The sequence below is a fragment of the Myodes glareolus genome, chromosome 2 (genome assembly GCF_982192425.1).
Source record: "Myodes glareolus chromosome 2, mMyoGla1.1, whole genome shotgun sequence".
In the NCBI taxonomy this organism is placed as follows: domain Eukaryota; kingdom Metazoa; phylum Chordata; class Mammalia; order Rodentia; family Cricetidae; genus Myodes; species Myodes glareolus.
Window position 1 is genome coordinate 98,302,173 of NC_142027.1, and position 21,876 is coordinate 98,324,048.

At 44.4% G+C, this 21,876-nt stretch overlaps 1 protein-coding gene across 2 annotated transcripts; it reads left to right on the forward strand.

Annotated features, from left to right (window-relative positions):
• Positions 1–101: 101 nt before the first annotated feature.
• On the forward strand, positions 102–20,365 carry Ufd1 (ubiquitin recognition factor in ER associated degradation 1). Of its 2 annotated transcripts, none has more exons than XM_048452283.2 (12): positions 102–258; positions 2,801–2,933; positions 3,305–3,337; positions 4,798–4,919; positions 6,996–7,126; positions 9,701–9,773; positions 13,711–13,779; positions 14,600–14,665; positions 15,101–15,148; positions 15,851–15,939; positions 16,468–16,549; positions 20,247–20,365. In XM_048452283.2, the coding sequence occupies exons 1-12, from the start codon at positions 256–258 to the stop codon at positions 20,319–20,321; spliced, it is 924 nt and encodes a 307-aa protein (XP_048308240.1). In that variant the 5' UTR covers positions 102–255; the 3' UTR covers positions 20,322–20,365. The 2 variants fall into 2 exon arrangements, with proteins under 2 accessions (XP_048308240.1, XP_048308241.1); XM_048452284.3 differs by having other exon boundaries at positions 136–258; positions 2,801–2,907.
• Positions 20,366–21,876: the final 1,511 nt, after the last annotated feature.

Consider the following 21,876-nt stretch of genomic DNA (forward strand, 5'->3'; position numbering starts at 1 on the left):
ATTCTGTGAAATAAGTTATTAAGTGTTTTAGTGTTTTCTCTGAATACTTTTCAAACTTCAGGCCTCTGTGAATTCCTGATTTTCGCTGCCGACGCCAAGCCGCGGTACCCTCCCTGAGGTCTCCCTTCCGTCACTTCCGGAGAACCTCTCGCGGGCTCTGGGTTTCAGAGCAGCGGCCGCGGCTGTGTAGAGGGAGCTCTGTGTTTCTATTGTAAGGTTCACGAAGAGAAGCGGTGTCACCAAGTGCTGTCAGCCATGGTAAGCTGGTTGGGGATCGGGAGCCGGGTGGGGCCAGTGCTGCCTGCGGCGCTCGGAGGGGAGGGCCTGGACCTGGCAGCGGAGGTGCCGAGTCACCCCGGCCTGCGTCCGGCTCGTTCCGCTGTCCTCCCGAACGAGCGCTTCTGTCCCAAGTGGGAGCCATCGTTACGAGCCGCCTCTTTTCCTCTTAGCTTGTCGGAGTTATGACAAGCTTCTCGGCCGTACTGCAGCCCTTGAGAGTAGAAAGAAACCTGCTACTTTGTGTCCATAGTTCTCCTAAGAGCTCGATAAGCAACAGGTTTCTATGAACTCAAAGTTAACTGGAGAGAGTTACCAGGAGAGGGTGTCGCCAGGGAGGAAAATCCGAAGGACATTAAGCTTTGCCTAAGTTCTGCGGCCTTTATGCAGCGGAGTTGTCTTAGGATATATGTCACATTGTGTTCCTCACGTTGTGATAACAACAGTAGATAATATTTTGGGCGCTTTTTTCTGTCAGTGCACCCTTGTTTAACTCCTGCAGCCCTCTGGGAACGTAGGTAGTTATTATACGAACCGAGAGATCTAAAAGATGCGGAGGTAGTAATCACGAAAGCGAGGCACTGAGATTTGAAGCCACACCCATCTGGCTGCAGTGATGTTTCATTACTACTGTATGTAGTGTTGACTCCATGCCTCTTGTTTGTTCAAAACCAGGAAGTGCTTATTAGATTTTACCCTGAGTGTCACTGCTCTCCAATTTCTAAGTTCACTTATGGAACCAGCACTGAGTACTTGATGTGTTAGGTATCAAAGCTTTAAACATGGACCATAGAAGCAATAAGGAGGAGCAGGTGGTCATGTAACTCTTAAGTGTGTTATTTATGTTTCAGAGAAGCAAGTAGCGTAGATGGGTGGCTTAGGGAAGGAGTTTTGATGAGCGTACCTCGCCCCCCCTTCATTCAGAAGGGGTTTTGTGGATTATGCACCTAAGACTGAGTCACACAGTTCTGATGCTTAAAGAAAAAAAATAAAAGACTGAAAACGTCTGTGCTAGTAGCTGAAGAACCATCTTTTAAGATTTATTGGTGGGGATGTGTGTGCACATGTGGTTGTGCAGTAGAGGTAGGGGGTTATTTGTGTTTGTGTGCTTGGGTGCACGTGGGTGTGGTTCCTCACGTCTTGACTTTGCTTGCTGGTGTGGGAAAATACTTGAGACAGCACAGGATGCATGTGTTCTGTGCTGGGAACATTCTGGAGAAGCACTAACCCTGACTCATGCCCAAGCAAAGGAGGCTTGCTGGAGAAAGAAAGGGGTTGTAGTAAAAAGCTGAATGAGGGCAGGCACACATGGGTGGGCATACATGCAACTGCTTTCCCACCACCCGGAATGCCTTTTTGTTCTCCTGCCCAGTTGACTCTCGTGGCCTGGGGGTCTCTAGTGAGGATCTCCTCCAGAACACTTGTTTAACAACCGTCCATTCTCGGGTGCTCTCTGCCGCCATATCTGCTTCTTGTCTTTAAAACTCCCGGGCATTCATGTTTTTTATTGTTACATTCCTTGTCTTTAACATGAGATTCACCAGGGCAGAGGTGGTATTTGTCTTGTCAGTACCATATATTATGAAAGTGATGTTCTTTAAAACTCAGATCAGAGCCGCACAAATAATAGGCACTCAGTAAAAGAGGTGGTTATTCTGAGTTAAGGGTGTAGGGGAAAGGGCTCCAGACAGAGTTACAAGCCCAGACAGAAACGTGCCAGGTTAGGAGATGGTGGGTGGTCGGTAATGAGTCTCTGTGAGGTGTGTGTAAGGTCTGGCCTTGAACTGAGACTAGGGAGTAGTGGCAGAAAGATGGAAAGGCCTGGTATGACTGAGTCTCACATTTTAGTAAAGTTGCGAGTGTCTACAGATAGTGGAAACTGGATCTGAGGGAAGAGACTGGGGGAGCAAAAAAGGATGAGGTTCGTTGTGCTACCTAGGAAGTCAGGACATTCTGGTTAATGGGAATTTAGTTTATTGTAGTCTTTGGCCACGTTTATCAGCACTGATGACATGACATGTCCAGTATTTGGCCTGAAGAAATGTACCTTTGAGCTAGATACAAGGGCTGCACTTGTAGTTCCGGTTGTGTGGTGTAGCACGGATAATAACCCAAAGATGGAAATTGTGGTTCGACCCCAAAACCAGAAAAGCAAGGCAGCGAAACCACTGGTCTTCAGGCAAGATTTATTTATCAGTATACAAATAATAAACCAGGCTGTGGTGGTGCACACCTTTAATCCCAGGACTCAGGAGGCAGAGGCAGGTGATCTCTGTGAGTTCAAGGCCAACCTGGTCTACAAAAGCTAGTTCCAGGACAGGCCTCAAAGCTATAGAGAAACCCTGTCTTGAAAAACAAAAAACCGAATAGTATACCACTACAATGTGGGAGGCTGAGTCCAGGTCACTGGAGCTCAGGACTTCACAACTAGCCTGGAGAGCATAGGGAGGCCGCACTTTATGATTTTTTTAAGTGCCTTTGTTTGTTTTGATAATAATACCGTTTCTTTCTTTCTTCCTTCTAGTTTTCATTCAACATGTTTGATCACCCGATTCCCCGGGTCTTCCAGAACCGCTTCTCTACGCAGTACCGCTGCTTCTCCGTGTCTATGCTAGCAGGGCCTAATGACAGGTCAGATGTGGAGAAAGGAGGGAAGAGTATGTGCTTGTTTTTATTTTGAATAGTTACCTTTCCTGCCCCAAAGTCTGTGAATGAGCCTTGTACCCTTCCATAACACTTATTTTGCATGTGGGCATCAGATACTCGCATTATAGTAAAAATGTCACTCGTCCTAGGGCATGGGTGGTGGGAGCAGGGTGCTAATTATGTTTGAGTGCCTTTCAGAGCACAAAAGTTATTAACATCAAGTAAGATTGTTTATGAGAAGTCATTATGAAATTCTGATTACCCTAAAACCACTGTTTAAAACTTTTAAAAGATACATCAGAAAATATACATCTTGCCTTGACTTTGTTATATCCCTTTTATTTTTATTTACTTAACATGCCTGAACTATTCTTTTTCACAGTAATTATGCCGCCCTCGGCCCTCGATCAGCTCAGTAAGTATGTTTTAAGTGACTCGACATTTGGGCAGTAGAAGGTGCAGGCATGAGCATAGGCTTTCGTTGTGCACAGGTCGAGATGTGCTGGTAGAGGGACCAAGGCCACAGCACCTTAGACGAGGCAAGGTGTGGTTGAGCTTTTCCATTGCCTGGGCACTATAAGCACCCCTCCGAGAAGGGTATTCCTCTCTTTCTCTCTCTCTTTCCTCCCATCCAGCCTCTCACCCCATTGCCTGACTTGTCTCAAGCACTTGTCTCAATACAAAGGTGCAATGTATAGTGTTTGAGCAGTTCCTATGGTGGTGTAGGCTCCCTCGGTTGTCCCCTAGAAACGGTTGATTTACAAGAGGACCACGAGAAGTAGGTCTTCATCTCTATTCCCAGTAGCTCTCCAAAGCTCCAGACCGCCAGTGTGGCATTGCATCCCAAAGAAACTGGAAGCTGAACTGTCCCTTTCTTCCTATGCAGATAAGGCCTCTTGTGAGAAGAGTCTCAGGCTTCCTTTCTTGGTTATGAATAGTCTTAATTATGGATGCGCTCTTGGCTTTTGGAGCTTGATGGTCCCACTGGAATTCACCCTGTGAAGACTGGTTGTGGGTTGAAGGGATGACTTGCAGAGAATAGGTGACACTTGGCTATGTTTGGGCTTTGTGCTTTGCCCTGCCCAATTATTGACTACGAGCCTTTGGAGTCAGTGTTCCACCTGTCCTGTTTGCTGTCTCCTACCCTCTGTGCAGCCCTAACGGAACTCTTGGGCCACTGCCATATGGAGACATACCGTGTTGTGAATTTGCTGAGCTGGGGCTGCCCAATGGACCTTGATACGTGCTTTGTTCCATGTGTTCTCATCGTAGGCTCTCCCTTCCTGATTCACACTCACACCTGACCCCAGCCATCTTGTGTCATTACTGACCATTCTTTGAACTGGCTGAGTTCTTCTCCATTTCTTTGCTCAGCTGCCCCCTTTCTGGATTGTGTGTTCACTGGCTGACCTGGAAAGCTGGCTCTTCAGGGGCTAGGAAGCCTGTTCCCTGGGCTTTCTCGCTTCCCACTCTTTTGCTTCCCGGGTTCCTGCAGTATCTGCTGGTGCATATCAGTTCCCAGTATCAGCTCTCTAAAAGTCCTTTAAAGGAGCAGATTTTTGTGTAACACATGGTTGGCACTTAAACTGTTAATGGATAGATAAATGAACATGCTACTTTTGTGAACCATGAATTTAGAAAATCATATCTGTGCTGGTGCTGCATGAATTAAGTCACCAAGTTCCTCTAAGGCCACATGGTGTGTTCTTGCAGACAGTGATACCCTTATGACTTAGCAGTAAGAAGATATGGGGACAAGCTCTGAAGTTTAGGATACAAGGCCACAGCACAGGCATTGAGTGAATAAGGTTTCCTTCACAGGAATTGATGGTGGGTGGGATACTTGACTGTATCTTATAACCTCTTTGTTCTTAGGCCGGCTCAACATTACATATCCCATGCTGTTTAAATTGACTAATAAGAATTCAGACCGAATGACACACTGTGGTGTACTGGAGTTCGTTGCTGATGAAGGCATCTGTTACCTCCCCCACTGGGTGAGTTGTGCTGCGAGGGTCTGTAGAGAGTCTTTCCCATGGGAAATTTGTGAGTAGAGACAACTCTTCTGCATATATGTGCATGCCTGAGAGTCCTTCCTTCAAGTAAAAAGGCCCAGAGAGAGGAGAACATGTTCAGCGGTGTGCTATACCATATTGAAAACATCCTGCTTAACTGTGTCGACACAGGTCATTGCAGACCTGGCTGCCTCACCAAGGACATGAGCTGCTCCAGAGCTTTCCCTGGAGCAGGGCCCCTCCGAGAGGCTAGCAGATCTACCTGCATTGAAGGAGGATCCCGAGGTAGCAATCATTCTGTAGGGTGGTGGTGGTGATTTCACACCTCTTTCCTTTCTTTCCCTCGCTTCTGTCCTTTGCCCACTTGACAAGGTCAGCTTTGGGGTCTTCCCAGGGAAGCCTGTATCCTGTTGTAGCAATTGGCCTGATCTATGAAGCTGCACTGGATGGATGAAGAGCAGGGTAGCCACTCTTTCAGTCCTCCTGCAGAGGCCCCTGCGGCTCACCTATTGAAGTGGGAGGTGGAACAACACTGCTCCCTTTAAGTCTCAGACTTGCAGTTGTTGTGGCTGCTTGCCCAAATTCTTTGACAACTTTGGCTCAGGAAACTATCTGAATTCCTTTCTCTGAGATGCCACATGACACCTAGAAAACCTGTGCGGTATAGAGCTGTTCTCCCTTTGTGGGCTGTTCTTCTAGTTCAGGGCATGGGCAGGCATTTGCTTGCTGTCTCCCAGCTTCTACCTCAGATGACAAGGGGGTATGTGCGTGGGTTACCTGGAGCTGCCAAATTTCAGGGAGAACGGGGCTACAGCAAATGCTAGCCTGTCTCCTAGCTGCTGGACCCTCATCTGTTAACTATTTGCCTGCCAGCATTGGGGTACCAAAGCCAGGGCCTGCTGTGCTATCTGCATCAAAGTGCCCACTAATGGACCAGGCAGAGAGTGACGTCTCAGGTCCTTTTGCTTCCTTGTCCTCAAGTCATTTCAGAAGTCTATTTGTTCCCCAGGGCTTGGTCTGACACTTTTTCCTGCTTTGTGCTACATTCCATTTCTGTCATTACCAGCCCTTTAGTACAGTGTGCTGGAGTCTCTGGAGTCTCAGCCTGGGGTGCTGCTCAGCACACCCTGTTCTTCGGTCCTAGGGCTGCAGCTCAGCACAGACTAGTGCCTTCCTATTTGCACCATGGCCCTCTGTCCCTGTTTCTTCCTTTGGAATATTCTCTAAGAGATTTGCATCCCTAAAGACTTAACTTCAGTTAGACTCTCATGGGAGGAACCAGCATTGGGGCCCCTAAAGATAAAAGGAGGTGGCTGTGTCTTAATTACTGTTGAAGTGTTAGGGAAGGCCGGCAGAAATTCACTTTGCAGTTCTTTCAACTCATCTATCTATGTATCCAACTTCTATCCAAAAACAATTTAAAATTAGCAAAAATCCATTCTGGGACCTGCAACCGATCCCTCTTCCCTGACCATGTCTCTCTGCCTCTGACTGAAGACTTGGTGGTACTACAGTGTCCTAGTTTCTTACATGCCAGATTCTCCCATCCTTTGTTCATGTCTGTCTGTCCCCATCCTCAGGTATTATCTGCCTTACTAGGTAGTTCATCAATGCCTGTCTATTAGTGTTTCTATGACCCTCTGTAGAAGCATCTCTGGGACCTTCCGTGACTTTTCATCGTGTGGTCATTATTACTTGGGGCCTTGAATGCTGCTTATGGGATAGCTTTAGAGCTGGGAGGTCAGCATCCCAGGGAATATTGTGTACATGGGTCTGGAAACTGATGACCAAGGTCTAGGTGGCCTTGGCAGAGACAGGTCACAGTGGCTGATGATGCAGCCTCAGTTGAATCCCTTTCTTGGTCTGCTTTCCGTGTGTGTCCCTCACTTATTTTTTCTTGCGTGGCATCATATTACAATTAAATTGCTTGTTTCAAGTCTTCAACCTGGGCTCTTCTCTGCAAGGAAAACTTTGACCTGCTCAGTGTACTGACTGGCAGATGTTAGCTATAGAGGCTTCTTAATTGTTAGGAGTTTCATGCAGATCATTTCTTTTTAGATGATGCAGAATTTGCTGTTGGAAGAAGGGGGCCTGGTTCAGGTGGAGAGTGTCAACCTTCAAGTGGCTACCTACTCTAAGTTCCAGCCTCAGAGCCCGGACTTCCTGGATATTACCAACCCTAAAGCAGTGTATCCTTTTGACATAAGAGTTTCTCTGTCAAGGAGAGAACAACCAAGCAACATGGGAACCACAGGTGTTTCTGATTGAAATTGTGATTGATGGTACCAGCATTGACCACTAGCTAATCCTCTTGATCCTGACCAAACACATCAAGTGCTCTCTGGCCCTTTTTAATCACTTTATAGGCACCTTTTAGTTTTGTGGCTACTTAGACAAAGACCAAGACACACAGTATATCCAGTGGATCGGCAGAGTGGCTTATGAAATGGTTCACAATCACCTATAACCCAAGGAACCTAATGCCCTTCCTTTCCTGGCCTCCTTGAGTCGCTGCATGCACATGTATCCACACAGACATGCCCCAAAGAAATGTTTTTAATCTTTAAAAAATTCCGAAAGCAGTCTCATAAGTCTGCATTATAACATGGGAAAACTCAAAGATCCTAGAAGGTTATAGTGAAGACAAGACCCCTCCTGCACTGACAGAAAAACTTGATAGACTCCAAAGTCTGTCTTAACCACAAACCCTCTGTGGAATCCTTGGCCCAGGTTCAACATGAACTAAGTAATCAAGACCAGTTTGTGCTTAGAGTTAGGACCCATTCACTTGAAGACGATAAAGGTTGGCTGAGTACGTTTTTCTGTGTTTTAACAAAGAAGAGGCCAACATTTATGGTTTTTATTATTTTTTTTTTATGTTCACCTCAGCTTAAACTAGGTATGTGTATTTATAAATGTGACCTGTGTGAGTTAGGGACAACTTTGTGTCAGATGTGCATAGCAAGATTTTGTCTAAAAGAAAAAAATTTCAAACAGCAGTATGGACATGTAGAACATTTACAAACAAGACACCAGAAACTGCTCTTCCTTCCCTCCCCACCAGTTAGCTCTCCACTGTAGAAACAGGCTGTTGTGCCCAGGGTTCATTCCTGGATGCCAATGGGCCTTGGCAGAGACACATTTGTTGAACAGGTCCTGGGCTGGGTGGCCATAGTGAGCCCCTGCTGGCTGAGTCCTAGACAAACGGGCATATTTAATGCTTGTCTCCACGGTGTAGACAGTGGTAGAAGTGACCTGTCCTGCAGGCAGGGACATCTGTGGGAAGAGCTGCTTAATTTGTCCTTCAGAATGACCTACAAATGTTTTGCTGTAAATGCAGGAGGGGGTCTTGTCTTCACTATAACCTTTTAGGATCTTTGAATTTTCCCACTTTATAGTGCAGACTTGTAAGATTGCTTTCAGGGGCTTTTTTTTTTTTCCTGAGTATCCTACTTTATTATGTCTCTACCAGATAAATCAAAATAATGGTTTGAATACACACAGGAGGTATTTAATGTTTCTTATATTCTCTTCTGTTAAGCATTTTGACATTAACGTTATTAAATGGTGTGGACAAACCATCACACATTTGGAGTGCATCATCTACCTGTGGAACTGTACTTGAGAGGCTGACATGAGGATTATGAGTTCAAATGTATACCTAAATAATTACTGACATCCAAGCCAGGCCAAATAACAAACAACAAAATCTAAAGGGAATCTGTGAAAATACAAAAACAAAAATTAGGAACAACAGTCCACCATCCTTTTAAGACAGCCTTACACACTTTCCAATATTTAAAGAAACTCTGGACCACTTAGATGATGAGCATCCCATTCTATATACTACGGCAGAAAAATACCTATCACTAAGTTAAAAAAAAAAGAGGATGGACAGCACCACAGAAGGAATAGGGCCACAAATTAAACTTCACTAAATAGATTGGTCACACATATAGCACACTTTAGTATCTACCTCAAATGGTTCAAAATAGAAACCTCAGTGCGGTGATCTCTACTGTCATTCCTGAATGAACATGGTCGTTTACTTTCTTCAAGGCACGATGAAAAGAAGTGAAACAAAACAATTGTCTTGAACCTGAAAACAACTATGACGTTTAAAGTCTTTACCAAATTGTTTTCATGAGTAGGGTTTTTCTCTTGTATGAGTTCTGCCCTATTTACTACCTTCAAAATGATATAAATAGGCTATAAAATATTTGCAGGGCTAGAGACATGGCTGAGCAGTTAAGAAAAGTTCATTTCTAGAGCTAGGGTCTGGTTTTTGACAACTTTTGTGATTCCTACTATAAGAATCTAACAGTCTAACCTCTCAGGAGTGAGCATACACATTCACATACCCACACAAACACCCATGACATCACATAATTAAAATTAAAACAAAGCTTCAAACAGTTTTTCACTCAAGAAAGATTTTCTCTTGCAAGGTTTCATTCCTGTAACCCCAGTGTTGAGGCATTTGAAGGCTTACTTTCAGAGTTGTTTTGTTTTTCCATCATGAACTGGTTCATGTAGCAGCATGTAGGACTGAAGTCAGAGAGATCAATCCTCAGTTGGTATCATTTGGGAAACTTCAGGAAATGCTGCTCTGCTAGAGGAAATATACCACTTGGGGTAGGCTTTGAGAAATTCCATCCACACACCGTCTGAGATGAATGAACAGCCACAACAACTTCCCACAGACACTTGTGTCCTATTGAAGGTATGCGCTCTGTCATGTTGCCTTGACAGCATGTATGCAGATTAGAAAATGCATTGAGAAACTTTGCCTGTCTGACCACTGGGGATGTGATCGCTATCAACTACAATGAGAAGGTAGGTGAGCCTGGCTACTTTACTCCTAAAAGAATGTTATGTTACTGTGCCTTTTTACCCCAGAGAAAGGGCAATGACAGACCAAAGAGATGATTCCATCTAAGTCTGTTTTGGTGATCCAAAGAGTTTATTGGGGTGAGTTACAGGAACATGAGTGAACTGGGGTGTGGCATGGAAGCTGCATCAGTGGAGTTCTGTAGGTGCTCAGCTGCTAGCTTAGACTTGTTACTATCTCTTACAACTTAAACTAACCCATTTCTATTAATCTATGTATTGCCACATGACTCGTGGCTTTACCTGTCCTCCAACATGTCTTGTTCCCTCTGTGTCTCCTGACAACTCTTCTGACTCTGCCCTTCTTCCCAGAATTCTAGTCTGGCTCTCCTGCCCTGCTGATAGGCCAGTCAGCTCTTTATTAACTGGTGAGAGTAGTACTTATTTACAGTGTACAAAGATTGTTCCCCAGCAGAGTTCCTTGTACAGTTTACAGGCAGCTACTCGCAGGGAGGGGCCTCTTGAGTCTGGGAACTTTCTTCTGGTCTTGGTGGGCGCCAGGAATGCCTGTGGTGCACATACATATATGCAGGCAAAACATTCAGAAACTTAAAATAGAAACAAATGTTTCTTTCCTTTTTTTTTTTTTAATTTGTTTTAAAAAGCCTTTGCTGGCTAAGCCTGGTGGTGCATGCTCGTAATTGTGCCATCTAGGAGGTAGAGTAGGGTTGTGGGTCCAAGGTTTCACAAGACTCCCCACTCTCTCCACAAGAGAATGTTTGAGTCCATCACCATTGAGGCTTCTTTCTAAAAGTGGGGTTTATTGCCTAATTGCTGCCTATTTGATTTTTTTTAGTTTCCTGGGTTCATATTTAGAGTCCTTATTTACTTAGTGTGATGGAAAGACGTGTGTGTCTGTGTGTGTGTGTGTGTGTGTGTGTGTGTGTGTGTTTATAGCCATATATAAAGTAAATCACTGGGCCATCTCTATATGGTAGTTAATTTTGATTGCTATTTAATAGGATTTAGACACACTGTGGAATCAAATCTTCGAGCATGTCCATGAAGGAAGGATTTTAGATAAGGTTGAGATGGGAAAACCCACTCTGTCCCATGGTTTGGGGTCCTAGACTGAGTGGAGATACTGCAGGCTGAGTGCTAGTATCCATTTCTGACTGCGGAAGCAGTGTGACCTTGAGCTGCTTCAGCTGGGAGCCAAAACAGACCTGTTTCCTTTGTTCTTGTCAGCTATTTGTCAGAGCAGTGAGAAAAGTCACGGCTGTGCAGAACCTGTTAAGGACTTATTACATATTAATAAGCTTAATATTTTTATATTTACTCATTATACCTCTGCTTTTAAAATCATCTGTTAATGAGCTGGAGAGGTGGCTCAGTGATTAAGAGCACTTGTTGCTTTTGCAGAGTACCCAGCACCCACAGAGAGGTTCACTACTGCCTATACCCCTGGTTCCGGTGGATCTGACACCCTCTTCTGGCCTTTGGGCACAGGCATGCATCCAGTGCAAATACATACATATATGCAGGCAAAACATTCACAAATAAAATAATCTGTTTTTAAAGCCTTTGCTGGCTCAGCATAGTGGCCAAGCTAGTAATCTAACCATCTAAGAGACTGAGGCAGCAGGGTTCTGGGTTCAAGGTTGATCTAGACTACAAAGTAAGTTACTTCCCTCTCCCTCCACCAAAGGTCTTTTCTATCCTTTTATCGAAGTCAAGCATTTTGCCATGCTGAAAGTAACCAAAGACATGCTAACTGTGTCTGTGTCCTGGTTACACCCTCTGTTGAAAGCAGGCAACACTTTGAGGAGCAGAGCCTGCTGTGGGACAGACTGCGATTGGTGACTTTGGAAGTAGAATTTAGCTGCTTGAGGATAGTGCCTCTTGGGCTTTCTTCTCGTGGAAGCATACATTTTCCTATATGGACCTTCCATTAGCCGCTTCCTGATTTAGGTCTGTTGACTCTGAATACTGCTTATGTTCATCCATGGTTCTCTGCTTCTTAGGTCTCTTAGTCAAGACAACTTAGTAGACGAAATGACAAGCGAGTTCCCACAAAGCTCACGAAGGCATCACTTCCCCACTATCCACAGAGTATGTTGATGGAAGGGTAATACAAGTCTTGCCATCAGGGCTGTCATGGCCGACTGTAGCGATGAGCATGATACTGTGGGTACAGACGGATAGCTGTGGAGCTGTACTAGGACCCGCCTGCAGGGTTCAGTAGTGAACCTCGCCTGGCATAGCTTGGCCTTCCCTGAGACCTGTGCTGAATTCCTTCAAAACACTCTGGTCCCCTCAAACTAGGTCCCCACAACTGTGTCACAGGAACCTGCTCAGCCAGTCCCTCACATGGTGTAACTGTGGGGATTCAGCCGCGTCTTTGATGGTTCCCTTTTATCTTGAGTGTTCAAGTCAGCTAATATTGAGAATTCTTACTTTCTCTTTTCATTCATTTCAGATCATAATATTTTGAGGGTATAAACTTAATAAATGTTATCTTGTGCTTTGTCATTTTTTTTTTTTTTTTTTTTGTTTTTTGTTTTTTGTTTTTCAAGACAGGGTTTCTCTGTGGCTTTGGAGCCTGTCCTGGAACTAGCTCTTGTAGACCAGGCTGGCCTCGAACTCACAAAGATCCGCCTGCCTCTGCCTCCCAAGTGCTGGGATTAAAGGCATGCGCCACCACCGCCCGGCTTCAAATTTTTTTTTAGTAATACTTTTTAAAATAAGCTTCTGTAATTTATAAGCAGCTTCACAGTATTGTTTATAATAAGTGTTAATTACTTTTAATGATGATATTCAAATTATTGATGAAGTTTTTGCACAATAAGGAAGAGTAGGCTAAATAGCATGTAGATTTGAAATGAGATTTAAATGCTCACTTTTAAAAAATCTGTTTTCTTGCCTTTTCTTCCTATTTTAATAATTACTTTGAGTGTGTGGGGGGGGGGTCAGAGGACAATCTCGTGTGTTAGTAGGTCTTGCTGGTACAGGTAGGGTCTCCGTGTCCACGGCTGCCTAGGCCACGCTAGCTAGCCTGTGAACCTCTAGCCATCTTCCTGATAGGGGCATGCTGAGATTACAGATTTCTATGTCACTGTATCCAGCCTATTTGTGTGTTCTGTGGATCCCAACTTAGATCATCAGCCACTGTTTTACCCAGTGAGCCAGCTCTTCAGCCCCTGTCATTTAATTTTATTCATTTGCTTTTGCAGTGCTGGGGATTGAACCTAGGGACTTGCACATACTATTCAAATGCTCTACAGCTAAACTGCAGGGCTGGGGAGATGTAGGTAAAGATGCTGATCCCATGAGCCTGGTGATCTGAGTTTGATCCCTTGAGCCCACATGGTAGGAGGAGAGAACCAACCCCTGTGGGGTGTACTCTGGCCGCCACCTGTTCACTGCGGCCAATGCACGTCCATCTACACTCTAGGTGTCTGTGTAAAACAGCTGAGCTCCATCCACCCTCAGCCCAGATTCTTTCCTTCCCTTTCTTCCTTCCCTCCCTCCCTCCCTCCTTCCCTCCCTCCCTTCTTCCTTCCTTCCTTCCTTCCTTCCTTCCTTCCTTCCTTCCTTCCTTCCTTCCTTCTTTCCTTTCTATGTAAGCAATACAATTCATTTATCTACTGATAGACATTTTCGAAGGATAGACTTAGCATTACTGGAATGGGCATTCTTACACTTTTCTCCTTAAACACTTAGCTAATTCTTCTCTTAGAATAAGTTCCCAGATGTGAATTTCTGGGTCACCCACATCTGGTGATCCCTTTTGATCCAACCGCGTAGCAGCATAATCAGTGCCGGAAGGGATGATGTGGTGTGAAGCTCGTGTCTGGGGAGGCCAGGCAGTGAGCCACAGTAGCGGAGATGTTGCTAGTCCCTGTTACTACCTCAAAACTTCAACTTTCTGTTCTTTCTTCAGATCTATGAGCTGCGGGTTATGGAGACCAAACCTGACAAGGCAGTATCCATTATTGAATGTGACATGAACGTGAGTGACTTTTCCAGATTTTTAAGGTCAGGCCAGGTGGTGGTGGCACATGCCTTTAATCCCAGCACTTGGGAGGCAGAAGCAGGCGGATCTCTGTGAGTTCGAAGCCAGCCTGGTCTACAAGAGCTAGTTCCAGGATAGGCAAGCTACAAAGAAACCCTGTCTCGAAAAACCAAAAAAAAAAAAAAAAAAAAAAAAAAAAAGAGGTCAGGACCCGGGAAGGTATGCAGAAGAGGGGGAGGAGGAAGATGCTGTCATGAGTGTTAGGAGGAGGCCATTCACCTAGTGGTTCCTAGGGAATGGGAGTGACAGTCAGTTAACTACTTAGGTGGCCGGATCCGTGGTCCCCTCAGGCCTGCCAAGAAGTGAATGTTTGATTATTAAGAGCTAAGTGGAAACACATTTTTGACAAGACTCCTGGTTGTCAGGGAAAAAAAGGGGGGTAACACCATCTCCTTTCATTTATGTGATACCCTACGGTGTCAGACTTTAGAAATGGAAGACAGATTAATGATTGCTGTTAACCTGGATCGTTGTAGTACTATTTAGTGTCTTCCCTGTGGTAGTGAATCCACGGACCTCCATGCTGATAGTTCTGGTTAACTAATCATGCATACACAGCTCCCAGTAGCAGCGGTGTCTGTAGTGCTGATGCTCCTGTAGTGATGCTGACCTGTCTAAAGTGCTGCCCTTGGGAAGGCTGGGCAGAATGCACCGGCAGGGCTGTTTCCTAGAACTCTCGAGCTACTGTTGTCTGGTTAGTGAGGGAGACTGAATGTGGCCACTTCTCAGAATTTCACCTTTTGTTTTCAAAGCACAGGTGGATTTTGATGCTCCCTTGGGCTACAAAGAACCAGAAAGGCCAGTGCAGCATGAGGAGTCAATAGTAAGTGGTTTTCTTGAGTTCCTCCTGATTAACCATGTGTGTGATATTTATACCCATGCTTCTTTGTGTTTGTTTTCATTACATTTAAATATGTTGTGTGGGGATTAGGGGCACATGTGTGTGATGCCCCTAAAAGTAGGAGACAACTTTTGGGAGTTGGTTCTCCTTCCACCGTGTGGATATCAAGGATTGAACTTGGGTCTTCAGGCTTGGTGGCAAGTGTTTTACCTGGTGAGCCAACTTGCCTGGCCCTTCCTGTGTTTGTCTGTGAGTGGACTCTACAGGTTACGGCACCTGCTCTTTTCAGGCTTGCGCCTAGGAGTACGGTGTGTTCCGGTTGATGAAGACTGGGGCAGCAGTGGAAACAGGAAGCTCTGGGGAAATTGACCATCCAGTCTGAGAAACTCACTTCCTGTTTTTCTGTCTTCCTGTCAGGAGGGAGAAGCTGACCACAGTGGCTATGCTGGAGAAGTGGGCTTTCGTGTGAGTACCAGGCAATGTGTCTCTGCATCCTGATACCAGGAACTGTTCTCATTGATGCTTTGTGAACATTAGCAGGACGTGAGCTCTGGGTACCCATATGAGCAAACAAATTAGGAACTTGTTCAATCACCAAACCTTTCAGTAGTTGCTTTCTGCTGGAACCTTGACAACTCAATAAGGCTTCCAACTCTTGGTTCTTTCCAAACTTACACCTAATATAGGACTTGGGTATGGTCCCTAGATAGGTGTGGGGGCAGCGTGTCTACCAAAAGTTCAGTTAGTATAATAGATACACACAGTCCTTCCTTTAGGCTCACCAATTGTTAGCATGTCCTGCTTTTAATTAACTGTACCATTTGAAAATTAGCTCAATGTTTGCCAGCCAGTCTCCCTGGTAAACAGGTAGAAGTGGCGCATGTGCAGGCACTGAGGTGCTGGATAGAGTGGGGGAGGTAAGACTAGACATGTGGGGGAAGGGGCCTGGCAGGTGTTTGCCTCAGAGATCTGCCATCACTGCTGCTGCTTCTTTTAGATGGGTTTCCTGCATTTCTTGGAGGGGTTGATAGAGATATCTTAGCTGGCAGCACTTAAGGGGATCTGGACAATGCCGCCAGCTCACACCTACTCTGGGGTCTCTGAGTAGAAGACTCATATTGTTCACTATTGAACTTGAGCATATATCCTCTGGACTTCTTTGTCTAGGCCTTCTCTGGTTCTGGGAATAGACTGGATGGAAAGAAGAAAGGGGTTGAGCCCAGTCCCTCCCCCATCAAGCCTGGAGATATTAAAAGGTAGGTCTGTCCTAGTGTGTCCCTGCTGAATGTTTGCCCTTTTGCAAGAAAGGTCTGACTCAGACCTTTGTGCCAAAGCTCCCAACACAGGAGAGCCCTTTGAGAACGATCCAGTGCTAGAAACAGACCAGCAAGCTACTGGGTAGGCTTAAATTCTTGCTTGCCCTCTGACAGTGGTAGAGCGCGATGGTGTTGGTCTAGGGATTCAAGGTAAACCCTCTTCTGGTAGCTACCAGGTCAGGGATAGGGATGTGTTAGCTGTCTACTATTTGTGTGACCAGAAAGAGAACACTGGGGATGGGTTCCAGTGAAGTCTGAGGCTGGGCCCAGAGCCCACAGTCCTCTGTTTCACACCCAGTGTTTTTACTTTTGGTTCCCTCCTAGAAGGTGCAGAGAGGGTGGAGCAGTGTATACCAGAGAGCTACAAAGAAGGCACTTGCCATCTCTCCCTACCTTCCTTTTGGTTGTCGGAAGCAGATCTTAGTCGTCCTTGGAACTAACCTTTCTCCTTGTTTATTATCTTCACAGAGGGATTCCTAATTACGAATTTAAGCTTGGTAAGATTACTTTCATCAGAAATTCACGTCCATTGGTCAAAAAGGTTGAAGAGGTGAGTTTATTTCATTGGTCATCAGTTTTACTTACTTGTAAAGTGTTTTTGTCATGCAAAATAGGGTGCTTCTGTCATATTTAATCACATTCTTGTGGTCCTGCTGTTCTTAATGGCCTCATAGCTCTGTAGAGCCATTGCAGGTTTACTGGCTGAGGCTTGGCAACCCAAAGGTCAAGAGCTGACTCTAGGTTTGGCCACGACAGATCTAGGGCTCCAGGTGGGTCTCATCTTCTGTTTGCTTGCTGTTTGTTTCAGGATGGTAAGTTGAACCCAGGGTCATACACATGCTGAACTATACCCTTGTTAACTCTGGTTCTTTCCAACCTAGAACTAGAGCTTGCCACTTGAGTAAGTGGCATGACTGTAAGGTAGGGACAGTAGGGCTAAGAGTTCTGCAGAAATGAGCACAGTGAACAGGCCCAGCTGACTTTTTGGCTGGACATGATACCTGGGCGTAGGTGCATGTGCTTGCATGAAATCAAATTGATCAAAATCATCAAGACATCGAAAGTTAACATGAATACAGTCATGGATGTTCAGGCCTCTGCTACAGGCCTAGCACTACCTAACAATGGTGACTAACATGATAGTAGCTCACAGAGTCCTGGTCAGGTGCTGGGTACCTTCTGTGTACATCATGAATAACATCTCATTGCTGGGATATACTTGTGAGCCTGATGTTGTGATTGTGTTTGTACAGATGTATGTGTGCAGAGCCAGATCCCCTGACCACCACACATGGTGTCAGTGTCACTCCATTGAGAAAATGGCCTTCGCAGAGATATCAGGACAGCAGGCCTCTATGACCAGCATGTTCCTGTCACGGGTTGTGGTATGGGGGAGGCTGCCTTAGAAGCAGGAGGCATTACTACACAGAAACTTACTCTAAGGCATTGGGCATCAGTTATAAGTGGCTTGTTCTGCTGCACATTGTATTCTACACAGCAGTTGTATCTGGACTACAGCTACCCAAGGTGTTTCCCAGTGGCAAAGGGTTACCTTGTCTGTCCCCTGTTGATCTATATTCTCTAGTCCATTGTCAGCCTTTGCCACACTTTTTGCATACTCCATATAGGAGGGGCATTCTGCTTGGATTATTCTTGGAAAAAACTTTGTTTCCAGGAATGCCCTGCCTACAGTTCCTTTTTAGGTGACCTTGTTAACCCGTAATTAAAACATCTGGCATTTTGGGTTTTCTTCAAGCCTCTGGAAATCACCTCTCTTATCTAAGCATCATCATGGTTATGAGATTCAGTATTGACTGTATCTTGGATCCATTCCTCTAGGGGTGCTAATCTTACCTTTAAAAGCCTAATTACTGTTTTGCAAATTAGCATTTTCAAAAGTAGAAATTCAATTATTTTTTGTCTAGCTTCTGAATTTGGTATCATCCTATTTATTGCTGAAGTCAGTCTTTGAAAAAAATCAATGAAGGTTTCTCTGGGGCACTGTATAACTTTAGTAAATGACTCAGTTCTCTTTCTGACGTCTTTAGTTCTGTCCCAAGCATTCAAAGCTGCTGCATGGCATAGAGCTAGGGTATGATCATCACATGTAGATTGTCTTTGTACATCAGCATAATTGCCCTCTCCAGGAATTTGGTCTTGGGAAATTTTAATACCTGTAACGCTGCTTCATTGTTCAGTGGTCCAAGACTCATCTTTCCACCAGGTTCTCTACTGTAATTGAGGACCAGGCTTCAGTACTGCTATAACCAAGTCTCTCCAGTTTTGTGTGATAGCTAGTTGACCATAAATTTAGCATGTGCCTCAAAAAAGTGAATACATACCAAATGAGATCATTGCTTCCTTAAACCTCCTCAAATCTAAAACTTGCATGGTTGTCATCATATAAACATCAGATTAACTTAGAAATGTGGTGAGTCACACACAGTAGGTGTGAAGATATGTTTTGAAAATTGCAGATTCCTCTACCATAGGAAACCAAGAGATATTCCTCAACTCTCCAGCAGTTAAAAGCCTGTTGGGGGGAGGGGCACCCTGCTGTTTTTACAATGTTGAAGACAAATCTTGCTGTTTGTAAAAGAATTGATTGGTAGTGGTTTTTTATGGTTGCTTGGTCTGTATATAAAAAGCTTTTTGAAATATGTGCACCTACCTTTTAGTTCAGAATTCCCTGCTAGAAAATAAAAGAGAACAGAGCTGTGGGCAGAGAGTAAGCTTCTTATCTCAATAGTTTAGCGAATCGCCACCCTGGAAGTAAGGAATTTAGATTAGGAAACACGTGCAGAAAAGTGACTGGAAATAACATTTGGGTTGGTGAAATAGTGGACGGTGATTTTTCTCTTGTGGGGTGTTACACTTTTTACATTGAAAATGATTTTGTAAGGCTGGAGAAAGGGCAGTGACACAGAGGACCAGAATTCAGTTCCCAACACCTACATTGTAGCTCAAAACCATCTGTAACTCTAGTCCTAAGGGGAATCTGGTGCCCTCTCTTGGCCTCTATGGGCACTGCATGCATGTTTTACACAGATATGTGTAGGCAAAACACTCATATACATAAAAATTTTAAAATACGGTCCGGACGGTGGTGGCACATGCCTTTAATCCCATCACTAGGGAGGCAGAGGCAGGTGGATCTCTGAGTTCAAGACCAGCCTGGTCTACAGAGTGAGTTCCAAGACAGTCAGGACTGCTAAACAGAGAAACTGTGTTTCAAGAAACCAGAAAAAAAAATTTTTTTTAAATACAAAATGATTATTGTGTAAAAAAAGCTCCCAAACTGGGGCTGGAGAGATGGCTCAGAGGTTAAGAGCATTGCCTGCTCTTCCAAAGGTCCTGAGTTCAATTCCCGGCAACCACATGGTGGCTCACAACCACCTGTAATGAGGTCTGGTGCCCTCTTCTGGCCTGCAGACATACACACAGACAGAATATTGTATACATAATAAATAAATAAATATTAAAAAAAAAAAAGCTCCCAAACTATCATGGTTCATTTTAGAATTTTTCAGAATTTCTATTGCTGTGAAAGTGATAAATGTTGAATGGAAACTATATTTAGAGTTTTAGATTTTGATAATTTCCTGGGCTAATAAATGGTGTGATCCTTCTGAGTGCTGAATATAACAAGGAGCCATAGGTTCCTTTCCCTCTCCATGGCCCAAGGGAAGCCACCAGAACACTGGTGTGGAGTAGTTGAGCTGGGTGTTTGGAAGAGAGATGTAGGAAATGCCTTTTCACCTTAATAACTTCACCTGAAAATGACTTATCAAGACAGCCCCTCCATAAGTTGAGGAGTGGTTGTGCAGCGAATCTAAAAACAAGGTGATAGAGACTCACAGCTGTGATCTGTGGGTTTCTCACTGCCATAAAATCCAGAGAGAGAGAGAGAGAGAGACAGATGATTATGTGAATATGTGCTGTGTATATATGCTCTCTGTGCATGTGCCCTAGGATCCTAGAAGAAAGAATCAAGTCTTTCTTTCTTGATTCTTGAGTTGGAGTTACAGGCAGCCCAACATGGATGCTGGGTATTGAAACTGAATCCTCTGAAAGAGCAATACTCTCTTTTAACCACTGAGCCATCTCTCTAGCCCCTCAAGAAGCATTTCTTATTATGAATAATGAAGCTGGGAAAGTAGATAGAGAACACATGAGTTCATAGAGTAAAGCAAATTGCTTTAAACTTTGAGGAGTTTATAAAAGTGCTATCCTGTTTTTACACCTAGGATGAAGCTGGGGGCAGATTTGTTGCTTTCTCTGGAGAAGGACAGTCACTGCGGAAGAAGGGAAGAAAGCCCTAAGTCCAAAACTGTCAGCTGGAAAATAAAAGATTGTTTGCAACACACTGGCTGATAGTTACTGGCTGTGACAAGTTCAGAGAATGCGCTCTTATTTATGGTTTGTTTAGAGTCCCCTAAGAACTATTAAGCTTGTTCTGGGTACAAAACAGCAGAACTGGAGGGTGTGTGCTTAACCTGGGGAAGAGAAATCGCTCTCAGGTCCCCTAGGACCTTCTCCTCCTCCATGCATTCTGCTCCAGGGCTCTCCCAGGCCGTGCAGAGCAGTTCCCCTTCCTACCTTCATCTTCCTTCCCAGGTCTGTATAGGGCGGTGTCTTCAACAGAGTATGGCTTCTCAGACCAGGAGCTGAGTACCTGACAAAGATGGCCTCTGCCCTATTTACAGTGACTCTTCAGAAGGAATCTCATCCAGACGAATTTACTCTCATTTTGATCTACTGGCTGTCAGGAATTCCATGGTGAAACCAAATGTGAAAATTAGAATGAATAAATGCTGAAGTTATGCCCTCATTGCAATTTTATTTATTACCCAAAGTTCTGATAGTTTATCTGTTTTTCAGGTACTAGGATTGAACAAAAACCTCATGAATATTAAGCATGCCACACACTCTACCACTGAGGTTCACTTATGCCCCATTTTCTTATGTTTTATTGTCTCAGATCTGCACTTTGTATGATGTAAGATCTTTTGACATGCTTATCCAATTATTTAAATTTTTTTCCTTGAGAATAATTCTTATTCGAAAATTAAATAAACTGATTAAAACTTGCCTCTAGCTGTTTGATAAGGTATGTCGTGGATTGGTAGTTTGGACCACTAGTCAGAAGTCACAGGAATGCCCACTTATAACAGCCCCGCACTTCATACTGTCATTAGAAGTGTCAGGGTCCAGCCTCAATGGGTTTGTATGCTGCAGGGTAAGGGCGTGTGGCTTAGAAATATTAGGCAGAAAACAACAAATATAGAAGAAATATACAGAAGCACAGAGCAGAGTCAGAAGGGCAAGCCAGTGAATACTGAATTTGCCTGTGTTTATTTTTCATAGGCTTTATATACCCCAGTCCAAAAGGGAAAGAAGGCAAGACTTCTTTACTGTGATATAAACAAGGAACAAAGTAATTACCTCTTCAATACTGGAAACATCAAGTATCTATATTCTGAGTTAAATATTCTGTTGTTTAGATGGGATGTGCAGTGACCACATCCTGTAGGCAGCCACACCAAGTCAAACTTGTCATAACCTTGAAGGTCAAGGTGGAGTGAAATTACTTCTGTGAGCCTTGACAACACCTCTGATGTTTGTGGAGATGGTAGGGGTGAATAACAGTCCCTGACGCTTGCAGTGGGAATGGTCGGACTAACAAGTCCCCATGGAGGATGCACTTTCCCTGTAATTTGATGGCTCTACAGTGTATCCATTCTCTTAGTGAGAAATAGCCATAAGCACAATTGGCTCCTATCTCTATGGCATATACTTGTCACTGGCCAATGTGGCTTGGGAAGGTAGAAATGCTGTGGTAACCTGCCAGATCTGTCATGGGAACATCTCAGTTTC

What these genes read in the sequence shown, in the direction of transcription:
- Ufd1 (XM_048452283.2), top strand. An exon ending in TGTGGAGAAAGGAGGGAAGA is followed by an intron (nt 2,934 to 3,304) that starts GTATGTGCTTGT and finishes TCTTTTTCACAG; the next exon opens with TAATTATGCCGCCCTCGGCC. An exon ending in CTCGGCCCTCGATCAGCTCA is followed by an intron (nt 3,338 to 4,797) that starts GTAAGTATGTTT and finishes CTTTGTTCTTAG; the next exon opens with GCCGGCTCAACATTACATAT.